General features: G+C 41.1%; 1 protein-coding gene across 1 annotated transcript in view; it reads left to right on the top strand.

The window, feature by feature from the left end:
• The window catches only part of ARHGEF38 (Rho guanine nucleotide exchange factor 38), a 36,506-nt gene extending 24,096 nt beyond the window's left edge, over positions 1 to 12,410 (top strand). The window contains exons 6-14 of the mRNA XM_062493807.1: positions 1,062 to 1,261; positions 1,762 to 1,895; positions 3,581 to 3,685; positions 4,860 to 4,982; positions 7,431 to 7,751; positions 9,518 to 9,658; positions 10,793 to 10,991; positions 11,171 to 11,430; positions 12,162 to 12,410. Coding sequence (XP_062349791.1) covers positions 1,062 to 1,261; positions 1,762 to 1,895; positions 3,581 to 3,685; positions 4,860 to 4,982; positions 7,431 to 7,751; positions 9,518 to 9,658; positions 10,793 to 10,991; positions 11,171 to 11,430; positions 12,162 to 12,347 — 1,669 coding nt within the window. The 3' untranslated portion in view covers positions 12,348 to 12,410. The remainder of the gene's footprint in view (positions 1 to 1,061; positions 1,262 to 1,761; positions 1,896 to 3,580; positions 3,686 to 4,859; positions 4,983 to 7,430; positions 7,752 to 9,517; positions 9,659 to 10,792; positions 10,992 to 11,170; positions 11,431 to 12,161) is intronic.
• Positions 12,411 to 12,650: the final 240 nt, after the last annotated feature.

The following is a 12,650-nucleotide window of genomic DNA, read 5'->3' as shown; positions in this document are numbered from 1 at the left end:
TGTCTGTCCTGCTGCTGGAACCTCAGCAGTGGCTGGCCCTGGTCTTGGCCACCTGGTATTACCCATTCTGGGGAGACCCCATGTTTCTATCAGCCACATGGAAGGTAATGAGGGCACATGTGGTTCAGTCCTTTCCTGGTTCCTTCGAGGCAGTTGTGACAGCCCACAAACTGGACAGCCTCTCCCATTCCAGCCTGGACAGTGTAAACAAAGGCTTTTGTCCGGAGCAGGGCTGGAGTGTGATTTCAGCTGGCTAGGGCCCAAGAGCTCAGGTCTTCATGGCCTGGGCCACTTGAATGCCTGGGGATACTGCTCTGCTGCCCCTGCCCAGCCAGTGGGGATTGAGCCTAGAGCCACAGAGCATCCCTGTGCCCGTGCTGGAAGCTGGGACTGTCCTACTCTCATCCTTCTGCCACCCTGGCCAGTTGCCTGCTTTGCCTTTATGTAGAGGAGTCTTCCAGCAGGTTGGATAAAGGCTGTATGAATATCCTGTGTGTTCATCATTTCCCCAGTCCAGATTTGGTACCTTTTGGAAGCTGAGGCTTCATTAGAAATAACTGACTGGCAGTCAGCAACAAAAAAATCACAGGTGAAAGGCTGTAAACCTTAAGGGTCACTGTGCCAAGACAGGGATGTTCTGAGAAGGGATGGACTGTGAACAGGCATCCCAGTTACTCTCAGCATGGAGAGGTTGCAATTTTAAGCCTGAGGGCCCAGAGCAGGATGTAACAGCTATGCTCACATGTATTTCTCAAACTTCCTGTTATTTGTTCTTCCACCTACATCTCCCTTCCTGGGTGTTGTGATGTGTGAGTTATACCACGTGCACCTTTAAACTGAGTGGGACAGTTTCAGATCTAATGTCTAAGTAATAGTCTGCTAAGTTCTGAGAACAGAAAATTCAGAGACCTGGGGTGTATTTCACATTGAGGGGGTGACAGGAAGGTTTCATTTCCAACACCCCTGTTCCCTCACAGATGTATCTTATTTTTTGACTTGAGTGGCAATTGCAGTTCAAGGAATTTCTGATTTTGTGACAATTATTTTGGTGTAAATTACAGAGGAAAGCCAAATCTAATGGACCTGGGATCTCTGCTGATCAAACCAGTGCAACGGCTGATGAAATATCCCTTGTTACTCCGTGAGCTCTTGAACTCAACTCCTGCTTCTCACCCTGACCACAAGGCACTAGAAAATGCCCTTTTCACTATGAAAAACATTAATGTAAACATCAATGAACTTAAAAGGAGGAAAGATTTAGGTAAGAAAAGGGCACAGTAAGTTATTTCTTTGTAGGTTTGGGCTGGCCATTACAAGACATGTTTCAGCTCCAGATATCTCACTACATCAGCTTTGGCTGGTGCCACCCAGGTTGTGTAATACATCGAGTTTCAAGAGGGTAACAATGCCCTAAATGTCCCTTGTCCTCAGCCAACTACCTTACCTGACCAGTAACTCCTGTATGAAAATAGGGAAAGAATTAATGTTATAGTGTCTGCAATGCAGTTGCAAACACTGATAATAATTAAGATGCAGTAATAGTAATATTTTTTTTAGACATGCCAGGTTGAAGCCCTAACTCCATTCTTCCCAAGGTTACTGTTGATAATGGGGTTTTCGTCCTCTTGAGCATTTTCACACAAGATTACAGGAAATGACATCAAAGTGTGTGCTCTCCAATGGTTTCATATTTGTGTGCCTGTCCCTGTTAAAAGTCCTGTGAATACAGATTATTGATGTAATGAAATTCTCTGTCTGCAGTGATGAAGTATAGGAAGAATGATGATGATGAAACCCTTAAAGAAAAGTTTTCCCGACTGAATATTCACTCCATTAGCAAGAAATCCAAGAGGGTCACTAGCCATCTGAAAATATTGACACGGGGAGAACCTCAGGTACTCATCCAACTGCAGATTTGCATTGACAGCTTCAGTTCTGCTTTTGCACTGGGTGTTTTTCAAAACATGTTGGAAATGGAGCTTGTGGTACTGTGTTTTTTTCCTGCCTAATTTATAAAGTAATTTTCTGACTGTCACAGAAGACAGGAAAGATCTTTGTGATTGAAATAGAAAATACAGTGTTCCCCACCTTTTCCTTTTTTACACAAAAGTTTCTCAAACTTCTGGTCTTCAGCAGAGAGGAAGTGAGCAGTAGTTTTGTGAAACTCAGCCTGAGATCAGCATTTTGTAGGTACCCTGGCAATAATTATTGTCAGGGCTGAGAACGTGTTCAGTCCATCTTGCTCATGTTGTAGCATTAAGGTTTGGAATCCACTAAGGAAGATGAGCAATACCTCTAATTAGGAAAGGCCACAGGATTTGCCTCTACATGTGAAAAGACCTGGAATCATCAAAATTACAGAGACAAGGAACTCTGTGGTGAGTCTGATGGATGCTGGGCAGCCAAAAGTAAAATGTTCCTTCATAATTTCAAAGTTGTAGCTCAAAACCTAGCAGGATAAACATTTTCAGGAAAGCTTAAATCAAAATCCCAAAGAAAAAAAATTACAAATGACCTTGAAAGTGATATGCAGCGCACCTTGCTGCATGAGATGGCAGATTATACAAGGTCACTTGCCTTTCTAGATGTGGCTTTACAAGATATATGCCATTTTTTCCTGTTTTGTTTTTTTCAGTGTTTCCCCTCTTTCTCTGATTCAAACCACCCACACATTTTTTTCTGCTCATTTACTTATACAGTGGAAATTTTTATATTCAGAAGGTGACAGACACCAGCAAGGCTATAAAATCAGAGAAAAGGAGAATTAAATTTGATTAAGAGGATATGTGATTTTTATTTTCCTTTTTTTTTTTTTTTTCTTTTGAAACTTCTGGTTTATGGTGGTTTTTTTGTTTTGTTTTGGGTTTTTTTTTTGTTTGTTTTCTTTTGTTTTGTTTCTAAATAAGCTGAAAACATTTGAGGATGACTTTAGTATCAGAATGCATCTGTTAGAGATTCAGCCATCTCTCCTGCCTAATTAGGCTGAGAAAGTTCCCAGCTCACGTCTTGGAACAGGCTGAGACCCTGACGGCAAAACCACTAAGACGTGACTCGAGATTTCTGAATTCCCTGCAGGAAAAGACGGGCAGAAATGACCGCGTTTGCAGGGTGTTCCCACACGGCATAAAGAAGTTTCCCGAGGCCATTCCCGGCTGCCGGCGGTTCCCAGAGGAGAGGCTGGCACGGCTCTGGGATAACAGCTCCATCTGCAGCCGGCCTGCGGGAGAGCGCCCCAGCCCCGCCGGAGCGGACGCCAAGGGGGAATTTTCCCCCTGCTCCTCCTCCCTTTCCTCAGGCAGGGCAGCAGAACGCAGGAAAATGAAGCGTTTTGCCGGCACACGCCCGTGGGCTTGTCGTAAAGCAACTCCCTGCTCCCACAAGGATTAAAAATGAGATTCTCTGCCGTGCTGCCCAGAGGTTTTGACTTTTCTTGAATTACAGCTGGAACTTGGGAGAATTAGGGGTTCATCTGTTTTCAAAGGGAGGAGTTCAGGGATTTTTCTAGCAGCAGTCTGGATGTTTCTTTCATTAGCCAGGCTCTTTTGGGCTGCCAAAATAACAGTGCAAACGTCTTTTTTAGGTGAAAGATCAAACTTTTAATAATGAAGAAAAGTTGTTTCAAAGTCTAGAGAAGACTGTGAAATTGTGTGTGAAGAACATTTCACTCTGTTCACAACATCTCCAGGTGGGTACAGTCTTTTTGCAATATGTGGCCATAAACCTTGTCCATAACCAGTTTGACACACATTTAGCCACCAAATTATAAATAAGCAGGGCTGTCTACATCAGAATATTGAATAAATGTGTTGGCAGTGCATTACTGAGCCGATGACAAAGAAGTTTTGAGGCCCACACTTTTGCATTTTCCCCCTGACAGAAGCAGGTTCTGTGGAGACCCACAGGTGCAGAGAAGAAGGTGCTGTCTGGTGGCACAGTCAGGACTTTCTATCTCTGTGTGAAACTGTCCCCCCCACCTGCTCCAGCAGAGGAACAACTGCTTCTCATTAAAGATTGAAGAACTGAGCTGCAGCCACACAAATTAAAATGTCCTTTATAAAATACATATTCTGGATGGAAGGACTCCTACCCTTTTCCTGTGTTTAGGTTGTGTTGAGGACTAGCATTAGATGTACAAAATGCTCAAGTTCTCTAAAACGTCTTTAATTCAATCCTCCTCTCCAGAGATGAGGGTTGGCTTGTGATTTATCAACCTGCCCCTCCCATGGACTACTTGCCAGCTTTGTAGATGGCATGAGGCCTGTCAAAGTGTAAGTGTTCCTTAAGCAGGCAGGGAGGTTGATGAGAGATAGTCAAGATCAATAACCAGCTGGCTGGGGCTTATCACAAATGCACTTGTTTGGTTTGTCTGCAAAAAAGGATAGGCCAGGGAGCTCAGCCAACGAGGGCTGTTGCCTGGAGTAGTGCTGACAGCTCCTTATCCAAACGGATCGGATCCACACTTCATTAAGATTTAAATTCTGAATGACTGAAATACACCACTGTAGTCCTACTTAGTCCCCCAAAAGATACTTTTGAGGATGCATGGTAAGCTGGCTTCTTGCTGAGGACTAGCTGATTTCCAGTGGGATATTCATTAGTTTAGGACATAGTTCTTTCAGTTGAACATCAACAACTTGATTCTTAAGTAGTTTACATTGAAAATAGACAAAGCACAGGAAAATACTGTCAAAGTAAACAACCTCACAATGACTGGAAACTGCACAGCAGCTGCACAGGTGGAAAATGGATGTGGAAAATATTTCTAATTCCATCAGTATTATCACAGTAGCTGCATGAGTGAATGCAACGTATTAAAATGGACTGTAATAGGTTCATCTTCCTACTGTCTTTTCATTTAGGATTCTATACATCTGGCTGGCCAGAATATAATTTGGCTTCAGGAAATCCTGCAAGATAAAGATGACAAAGTCAATGACTGTTCGGAAAAACAGACCAACACTGCAAATCTATGTGAAGACATCGTAAGTTAATGCAATGTCCAGTGTTACACAGCTATCTGTATGTCTGAGAAAATGGCTGTATGTGAGGAAGACTAGGACAGAAAAGAGGGGAAAAAAAACCAGCTTAGGAATCTCTTGGGAAACATAAGTAGGGGTTTTGGTTGAATTTCTGTAAGAACCAAGATAAAATACAATATAAATGCATTGTGTTTTCCTTAAAAGAACTAAAGAAAACTTGTCAAGTTAAATTCCTGGATTTATACTAAAATCTTTGTTTTAAATTTTTATCACATGAACTTCAGAAAAGAGCAGCAGATTGTTGCCTTGCTACTTTTGTTACCAGCACTTGCAGTTTGAGTGACTTTTGTGATTGATACTGTGCTTGTGTACTGTTAGCTCCTGGAATCACAGATCAGTAAAAAATCTCAGATTTATAAGCTGGGAAAAGGCCACTCAGATTATCAAGTCCAGATATTAACATAGTGCTGTCAAATTCTTCATATAGGGAAACCATGAAAAATCAAAATATAGCCCACAGTAACTGAAATTTTAGCCCATAGTAATAAAGAAATTTTAAAAACAGTTTTTCAACTAGTCTTCTGCTTTCAGAATTAAAGTGAAGTCTAATGCCTGGCTCTCATAAGATACTTAAATGTCTCGTCAAAATAGGACAGGCTGCTTCTTCAAACAGCCACTCAAACTGGAAAAATTCAGAGGTGGAGTTTTCTTACACTTACCTAGTTTAATGCTGACTCAAATATAGCCATTCAGTCCTTTTCAAAACACTGAAAGCAGAGTCTGCCAAGAAACAGAAGGCTCTTTGACAGACTACAACCTCCAGGATAATGGCAGGGAAGTAAGATGATGTATTTATTTTCCTTTGGAATTCCCACATATGAAAAGTATCTAAAAAATTAATCACAGTAATTGAACGATATTTTCAATGTCTTTACAGTGAATGACTGCATAAAGTGCAAAATAACACCTATCATTGCAGTGATATCATTGCAGTGGTGGGTGTGTCCAGTATGGGAGCTGCCCCCATATTCAGAAACATAAAAGAAAAATAGAAGTAATTCCACAATAGATGAAACAGAAAACTTCTTTTTAGAAAAACAATTTTAACAGCTACTCTTTCATGACCTAGCTACTCTGAAGCTCTATATAATTAAAAAAACAAAAAACCAACCAACAACTTTATTTATTTTAACTGTGGACATTTTAATTAACAATTGCTAAGTTATACTTAATATCTGTTTATTTTTGTGTCTTGGATGTACAAGACTAAGAATTCCCTATTCTGTGCATATGGGTTTTTAAAAACAGCCTTGGCTTGACATTGTACAATGAGTAGATGTTCTCACTGAACAACCCATAGTGTTCCTCACATGTTTTCCTGAAAGGTATTTTCAAGGGAAATCTCAGCAATGGGCTCAGGTTAATAGTTCATTTTTTCCCCCTTTTGTCAATAATGTATACCTTCCTCTCTCATTAGATTTTTTGGAAATTTTTCAGGCAGAACTTCCCAGTAGTCTCTTTTTCAGAAATCAGGTCCAGCAATTTGGAAGAATTGTTTTCTTAATGCATCGAAAATCAGTTCTGCTAAACACAGCCCAGTTTTTCAGGTGGAAATAAAATAGGAGCTATTTAGCCAGTGTACATCATCTTGGCCTTGGAGAACAACTCTGGGGCTAAAATGGATCTGTCCTCAACTCTCTAATGTTTTTAAGAATGCAGAGGCAGCTGCTTTTTTATTCTCATATCCAACCCAACAACTTCATTCACACAGAATGTCCAAGATCTTTAATATGATGATGAATTTCACTCACTACAAGCCTGTGCTCTATTTGAACAAATGACTTACAAAAGTAAATTTTATTTCATGCAATATTAATCCCTTGAGACAATTAGAGACTAATGGAAAAGTCTGAGGAAGACTGGTTTTTTACCAGGTGTCTAATTTTGTTGATTACTAGAGATAAAACCAACAAGCATAACCTAATTTAATCAAATCAAGTGATTGTTTGTGTTTGCTTAAACAGGAATTGAGTTACAGCAGTTTTCAGGAGAGGGGAAAAAAAAAAGAAGAAGAAAAGCAGCTTTGAGAGTATTCAAGGCTGCCACTTAATAAGACCTCATTTGCCTTAGACTGTATGTTGTATCCTTCCAGCTAAGGAAATGCCAGTTTTATTTGATCACTTGACCAATCCTTGCTGTTTTCTCCAGTGACAGCTCTCTAGGGGTAGTACCTGGGGTTGCCTGTAAGCTGAAAAACTGATACCTCTCCTGTTATGGAGGAGTCATGCTGTTAAGTCATGCTGGACCCTGCTTGAAAGTGCCTCTGGCAGCAACACTTTGTGAAGAATGATTAACAGTTTGCTTGATGGGCTGCCATCAGGCTCAACCCCTTATGGCATCTGAAGGACTGCATAAATAAGGCAATGAGTAGGTCTGGTTTATACTTTCCAGATGGCTCAGCTGGACAAGCTTGTCTTGACTCCTCTCTCAGCACTGCAAGCCCTGTTTCCAGGCCCTCAGAAGCTCATCCAGAAGCGCTATGACAAGTTATTGGACTACAACAGCTGCCTTCAGAGGTCAGCTGGAGAAGAGCTGGACCTGGCAAAGAAAGACTATGAGGCTCTAAATGCACAGCTAGTAGAAGAACTTCAGGTATTCAACAGAGCAGCCAAAAAGATTGTATTGAACTGTCTACATTGCTTCATCACCATCCTCAGGAATATTATGTTTGCAGCACTTCAATCCAACTCCGCTGTCATGGTGCCTGTTCCAGTAAGTACATTAGAAACAGGTATAGCTCTGACTTCATTTGTCTTTTTTTCTTTCTGTATGCTTAGGCTAAAATTATGTAGGACACATATCTACAAAGCTACACTGATTTACTGATTTTGTGATTTTGTTTGTTCTGCTGAGCACAATCAGATTTGGGTTTCTTCCCTTTGCAAGCTAACTAAAGATTAAGTTCATGGAATCAAAATGGTTCGTTTGGATAGGGCCTTAAAGACCATCTAATTCCAATTCCCTTGCCATTAACAGGGACATCTTCCACTAGACCAGGTGGCTTAAAGCCCCATCCAACCTGACCTTTAAAGCTTCCTGGGATAAGGAACCCACAGCTTCCTTGCAGAAGCCATTTCAGAGCCTCACCAGGGTCACGGTAAACTAATGTAAACCTGTCCTCTTTCCATTTAAAGCCATTCCCCCTTGTCCTGTCACTACATGCCCTTGTAAAATGTCCCTCTCCAGCTTTCCTGTAGGCCCCCTTTAGGTACTGAAGGCCACAGTAAGGTTACTCTGGAGTTCGTTTTGAGAAACTTACTTTCTGAGCTTTTGTCAGACCTGGGCTTTTCATCAAGAATGATCCTAATGGAACTGTTCCTGCTGTTGCAGTGATAGTAATGGCAATAATATTACAGGAAGGCAATAAGAAGGCATTTTGCTAGGATTTCTTAGCATGTATCCTGACAAGCCCAGAAAACACAGGAAATTATAAGAAAGTACACGAACACCTCCTTTGCTGCTAGATCTGTGGATTCACAGATGACTGCAAAAGAAAAACAAGTTAGGAGATCCGATTAAATAAATTTTATGAAAATCAAGTTGCTTTAAAACCCAAATACGATGCAGAAATTCCTGCAGCTATCTCTTGGCAGTAATGAATAGCCTTGCCTGGAGGACTTGAACCCCTGAGAAACACAAGAATGCCTTCCACACATACAAATCCACTCACCTGAACAGAAGCAAGGCTCTTTGGGAAACACACTCTAGTAAGGCAATTCTGGAGTATTTCTTTCCATCAAGGCTGGAACAGAGCACATTATAGTAAGGGGCAGCTGAAAAATTAAGCAAATGAGGTCAGGATCAAAACATAGAGCTATGGTGTTTAATGGGAAAATGAAGGCTTTTTCGCATGAAGAAATTTCATCCCTGTAATTTGATGTTTTCATGTCTTGAAAGCTGTTGTATTGGGCATTGTTTTTTCTGGAGGGTCTGGCTACAAAATTACCTTCTTTTTCTTTTTTTCCTGTTTATATCAGCAAATGCATTTGGTATGAGGCATAGATGAAAAGCACTTATCCAGTGCCACAGACAGAGACTCGGTAACCCAACAATTTTTCACCTGTTGGCAGCTCTCAGTTGCACAAACACACAGCTGTGGGGTAAACTACTCCAAGCCTTGCAGCACATTGGCCACTCTGATAGCTGCTGAGATGCACATTTGCATCTAAAAGCAGGTGGCTCAGTAGCATAAATGCAAGGCTCTTAATTTTCATCACCATTTAGAATATTTTTAATGATTAAACTTCAGTGGCTATGTCTTTTAAATGTAATAGCATCTATCATAAACTTCCTTTAAGCAAAGACCTTTCTCTTTACATCTCATATGTAGAGAGTGCACTGCTTATAGGCTCTGCAGAAAATAGGCATAACTTGTCAGATTTCCTGACTCCTAGCATTCAGCCAATTAAATTAAATCTGCTCTCTCCTATTTCCCTACCATTTTGTACATGAGATCTAACCCACATTTGTGTTTGCAGCTGTCCTCCTCAAGCATCTGTGAAGTGCAGAGTCAATTGATAGAGGAGGTTTACAAACTGCATTTTGTAAAAGAAAACAGCAATGCAACCTTTATTGAGAGAAAATTGAGCTTGGAAAAAAAGAAACCTGTTCCTTCTCCGGTGAGTACCATACATCCAAACTGTAGGTGAAGCATCCTCTTTTAATCAATTTTAAAACAAATCTATTTTTACGCTGCCTAAAGGTTTGGGCTTTGTCTCTTCACTGACTCTGAATCAGGTTGTTGGAGTGAAGTTTTCATTCACCAGTAACTTCTGAAGATTTTTCACTTTTTCTTCATGTTAATGTCTTGAAAATCCACTTGAGATTACCTCTAATTGCCCTTGTACTGCCCTATGTAAACTTTGGTAACTTCGTTTGTTAAATACTCTTATAGTGCATCTTCTAATTCAGAAGATATATTTTCCTTGTGCTCAGCTGTGGTTATGTGTACTGGTGTTTAACACATACATGCACAAACATACACATCCACAGCAGAAGATTCAGAATATCCACCGGGAAATCTGTGTTCCCAATCTTAGCAGATGTCTCTGGAGGTTTTAGGAGTTTAGTTTACAGTAAAATAAGGACTTGGGTGCAGGTTTACAGGAGAAGCTGGGGCAGTTGTAGAATTCCTTACAATATCAGTGAAGACACAGGTGCTCTTGCTTCTTTGGTACATTAAGATCCTATTGATGTGCAGCACCCCCCTCCCTGCCCTCTAATCAAACCCTGAAATGGATATGCTCCCAGCAGTTAAATGAGGGCATCTTGCCCTCATTTAGAGAGGTAATTTCACACAAAAAGTAGCAAGTTTGGGTACCACTGATTTTTTTTGCCTAATGCCTTATCATGCAAGTTGTTATGTGGTCATAGCACACCTCAGACCATTTTTGGATTATACTTTTTTTGGTGATATTGCATAGGAATACAAAGGTCATGGCTATGGAAAAGCAATTAAGCAGGAGACAGTTCACATACAGAACGCCACCTCCTTGAGAGTAGAGGACAGGCTAAGAGGTGTTTAATTAGTGAAATTCCTACATTTCTTTAAAGCCTGCCCTTTATTGCTCACCTGTTAATATAGCAGTGGTACAGGTTCTTCCTGCAGAGGAGATTTGGTCCCCATGTAAGTGACTCCTTGGTCTGTGTGTAAAAACACTGGGTCAGTTGCCACAGGCAGCATACACAGATTTTTATCTGGAAAGGGCCCCAGCATTTCTGAGGACAAGTATTAATTGTTTGTTTGTTTTCAGTTGGAGTCCCCACGCCAAACAGAGGGCGACAGGTCCAAGCTGTTGTCCACGTACAGCACCGAGTCTCTGTACCAGGCTAAGCGCAAGTGCAACGCCGCACAGGAATTCGATATTGACTTGCATGAAGGAGAACTGGTGGCTGTTGTGGAGCAAAAGGACCCCTTCGGAAGCACAAGCAGATGGCTTGTTGACACAGGAAGTAAGTTCTCTGTACAAATATCCCCGTAACAGCTTCCCTTTGGGATATCAATTTCTTCATTTCTGGCCCCATCTGTTTGCCTCTGTCATACTGACAGCTGCATAAAATGGTTGGTTTTGAAATTATTTTAGTGGTGTTTGCTGTTCCTTTGTTTTCTGTCTCTTTATTCTGGTTTCTAGTCCTCACAGGGTATGTGTATTCCTCCTTCCTGAAGCCTTACAATCCAGCCAAAGCACAGAAGCCTGTAGCAGAAAATGGCTTTGGTGATGATGATTTTGATGACATCAGCATCTTTGTCTCTTCACGGATCCCTACTGACAGCAGCACAAGAAGTCCAGGGTACAAGAAGAGTGACAGCAGCTCACCTTTTCACTTCAGGGAAAATCCTGCAATTAATGGCATGGGGACTGATGCTCTTCAGGGTATGGATGATCAGCATGTAAGTATGATACACACTGTGTTTGTCTTCTTGTTGTTCCTATTTAAAGTCTAAAATTCTACTGTTAGTAATTTAAATGGTTTCCTTTCACACCAGAAAAGAGTGGCACCAGTCTGTCAGTGAGAATTCATAGGAATTCATTATTCTTTGCTCTTAAATAGCTGTGAGGTAGGAAAAGAGAATCAGTTAAACTGTGAATTGCATTCCTGTGTCACAGAAAACACACTTGCATTAGCCCACCCCACATATGCCTCAAAGTTCTCATATGGAGCAGAAACTTGTGAAGTAGCTCAGTTTGGGGGATTTTTCAGTTTACTGTTGATAAGAAAGCTGTGACAAGAACGCTGATCAGCAAGGCACAGAAGTGACCCATGTGCCACATTTGAGTACAGATGCTTTAGGAAAGGCGATTCTCTACATGAAAGCCTTGCTGAAAAATTCTTCATCCATTCAATGGCCCCTTGGTGTGAGCTGAAAACTTTACCAATATTGTAAGGTGATGAGGTCTTGGAGATTGGTTTGTTTGTCATGTGGAACTCCTGCAGATGATTTAATTTTACTTTATATTTTGGCCCTGTCTACACATTGCAGGCCATGTAGTTGAACACTGGTTTGTACATGTTATTATTTGTTTTCTGTATGCAGGACTCCTACTGATACACAGCTACATAGTAACACATGGCTATGCTTTTCAGTTCTGATTTTTGTTTATGTGGCTTTCCTTTTTTCAGATCTTCTATGCTGTTTATGCATTTCAAGCTAGAAGTGATGAAGAACTCAGCCTTCAGGAGTACCAGAGGGTGAGGATACTTCGCTTTTCCGACCTGAGTGGGAATAAGGAATGGTGGCTAGCTGAAGCAAAAGGTCAGAAGGGATATGTACCATCTAATTATCTTGGGAAGATGACATATGCTTAGCAGGGGAAGGGCCTGTTGAGCCAGACTCTCTGAAGCAGACAGAATAATAATCTGTTGGGTTTGCTTGCAAGCGAAGCAAGCTCACAAGTGATTGACAGAAGCCATGGTATCTAGCACACATATGATGCTGAGAACCTCCATTCTCCAAAAGCCATCACCTTGTCAAGACCTGAGGGAGGAAGCATTTAACAGGAAGAGTGATTCTGATTAACGTGCTGAAGAGCTTGCTTTTCTATTACCCCATAATTTTCTCTTTTGTCAAAGCATCGTACATCAAGACTCAACCTACAAGTACAAATCACA

The sequence above is a fragment of the Cinclus cinclus genome, chromosome 5 (assembly GCF_963662255.1).
Source record: "Cinclus cinclus chromosome 5, bCinCin1.1, whole genome shotgun sequence".
Classification (NCBI taxonomy): Eukaryota; Metazoa; Chordata; class Aves; order Passeriformes; family Cinclidae; genus Cinclus; species Cinclus cinclus.
Note: the sequence above shows the minus strand (reverse complement) of the source record. Positions and strands in the feature narration are given on the sequence as shown.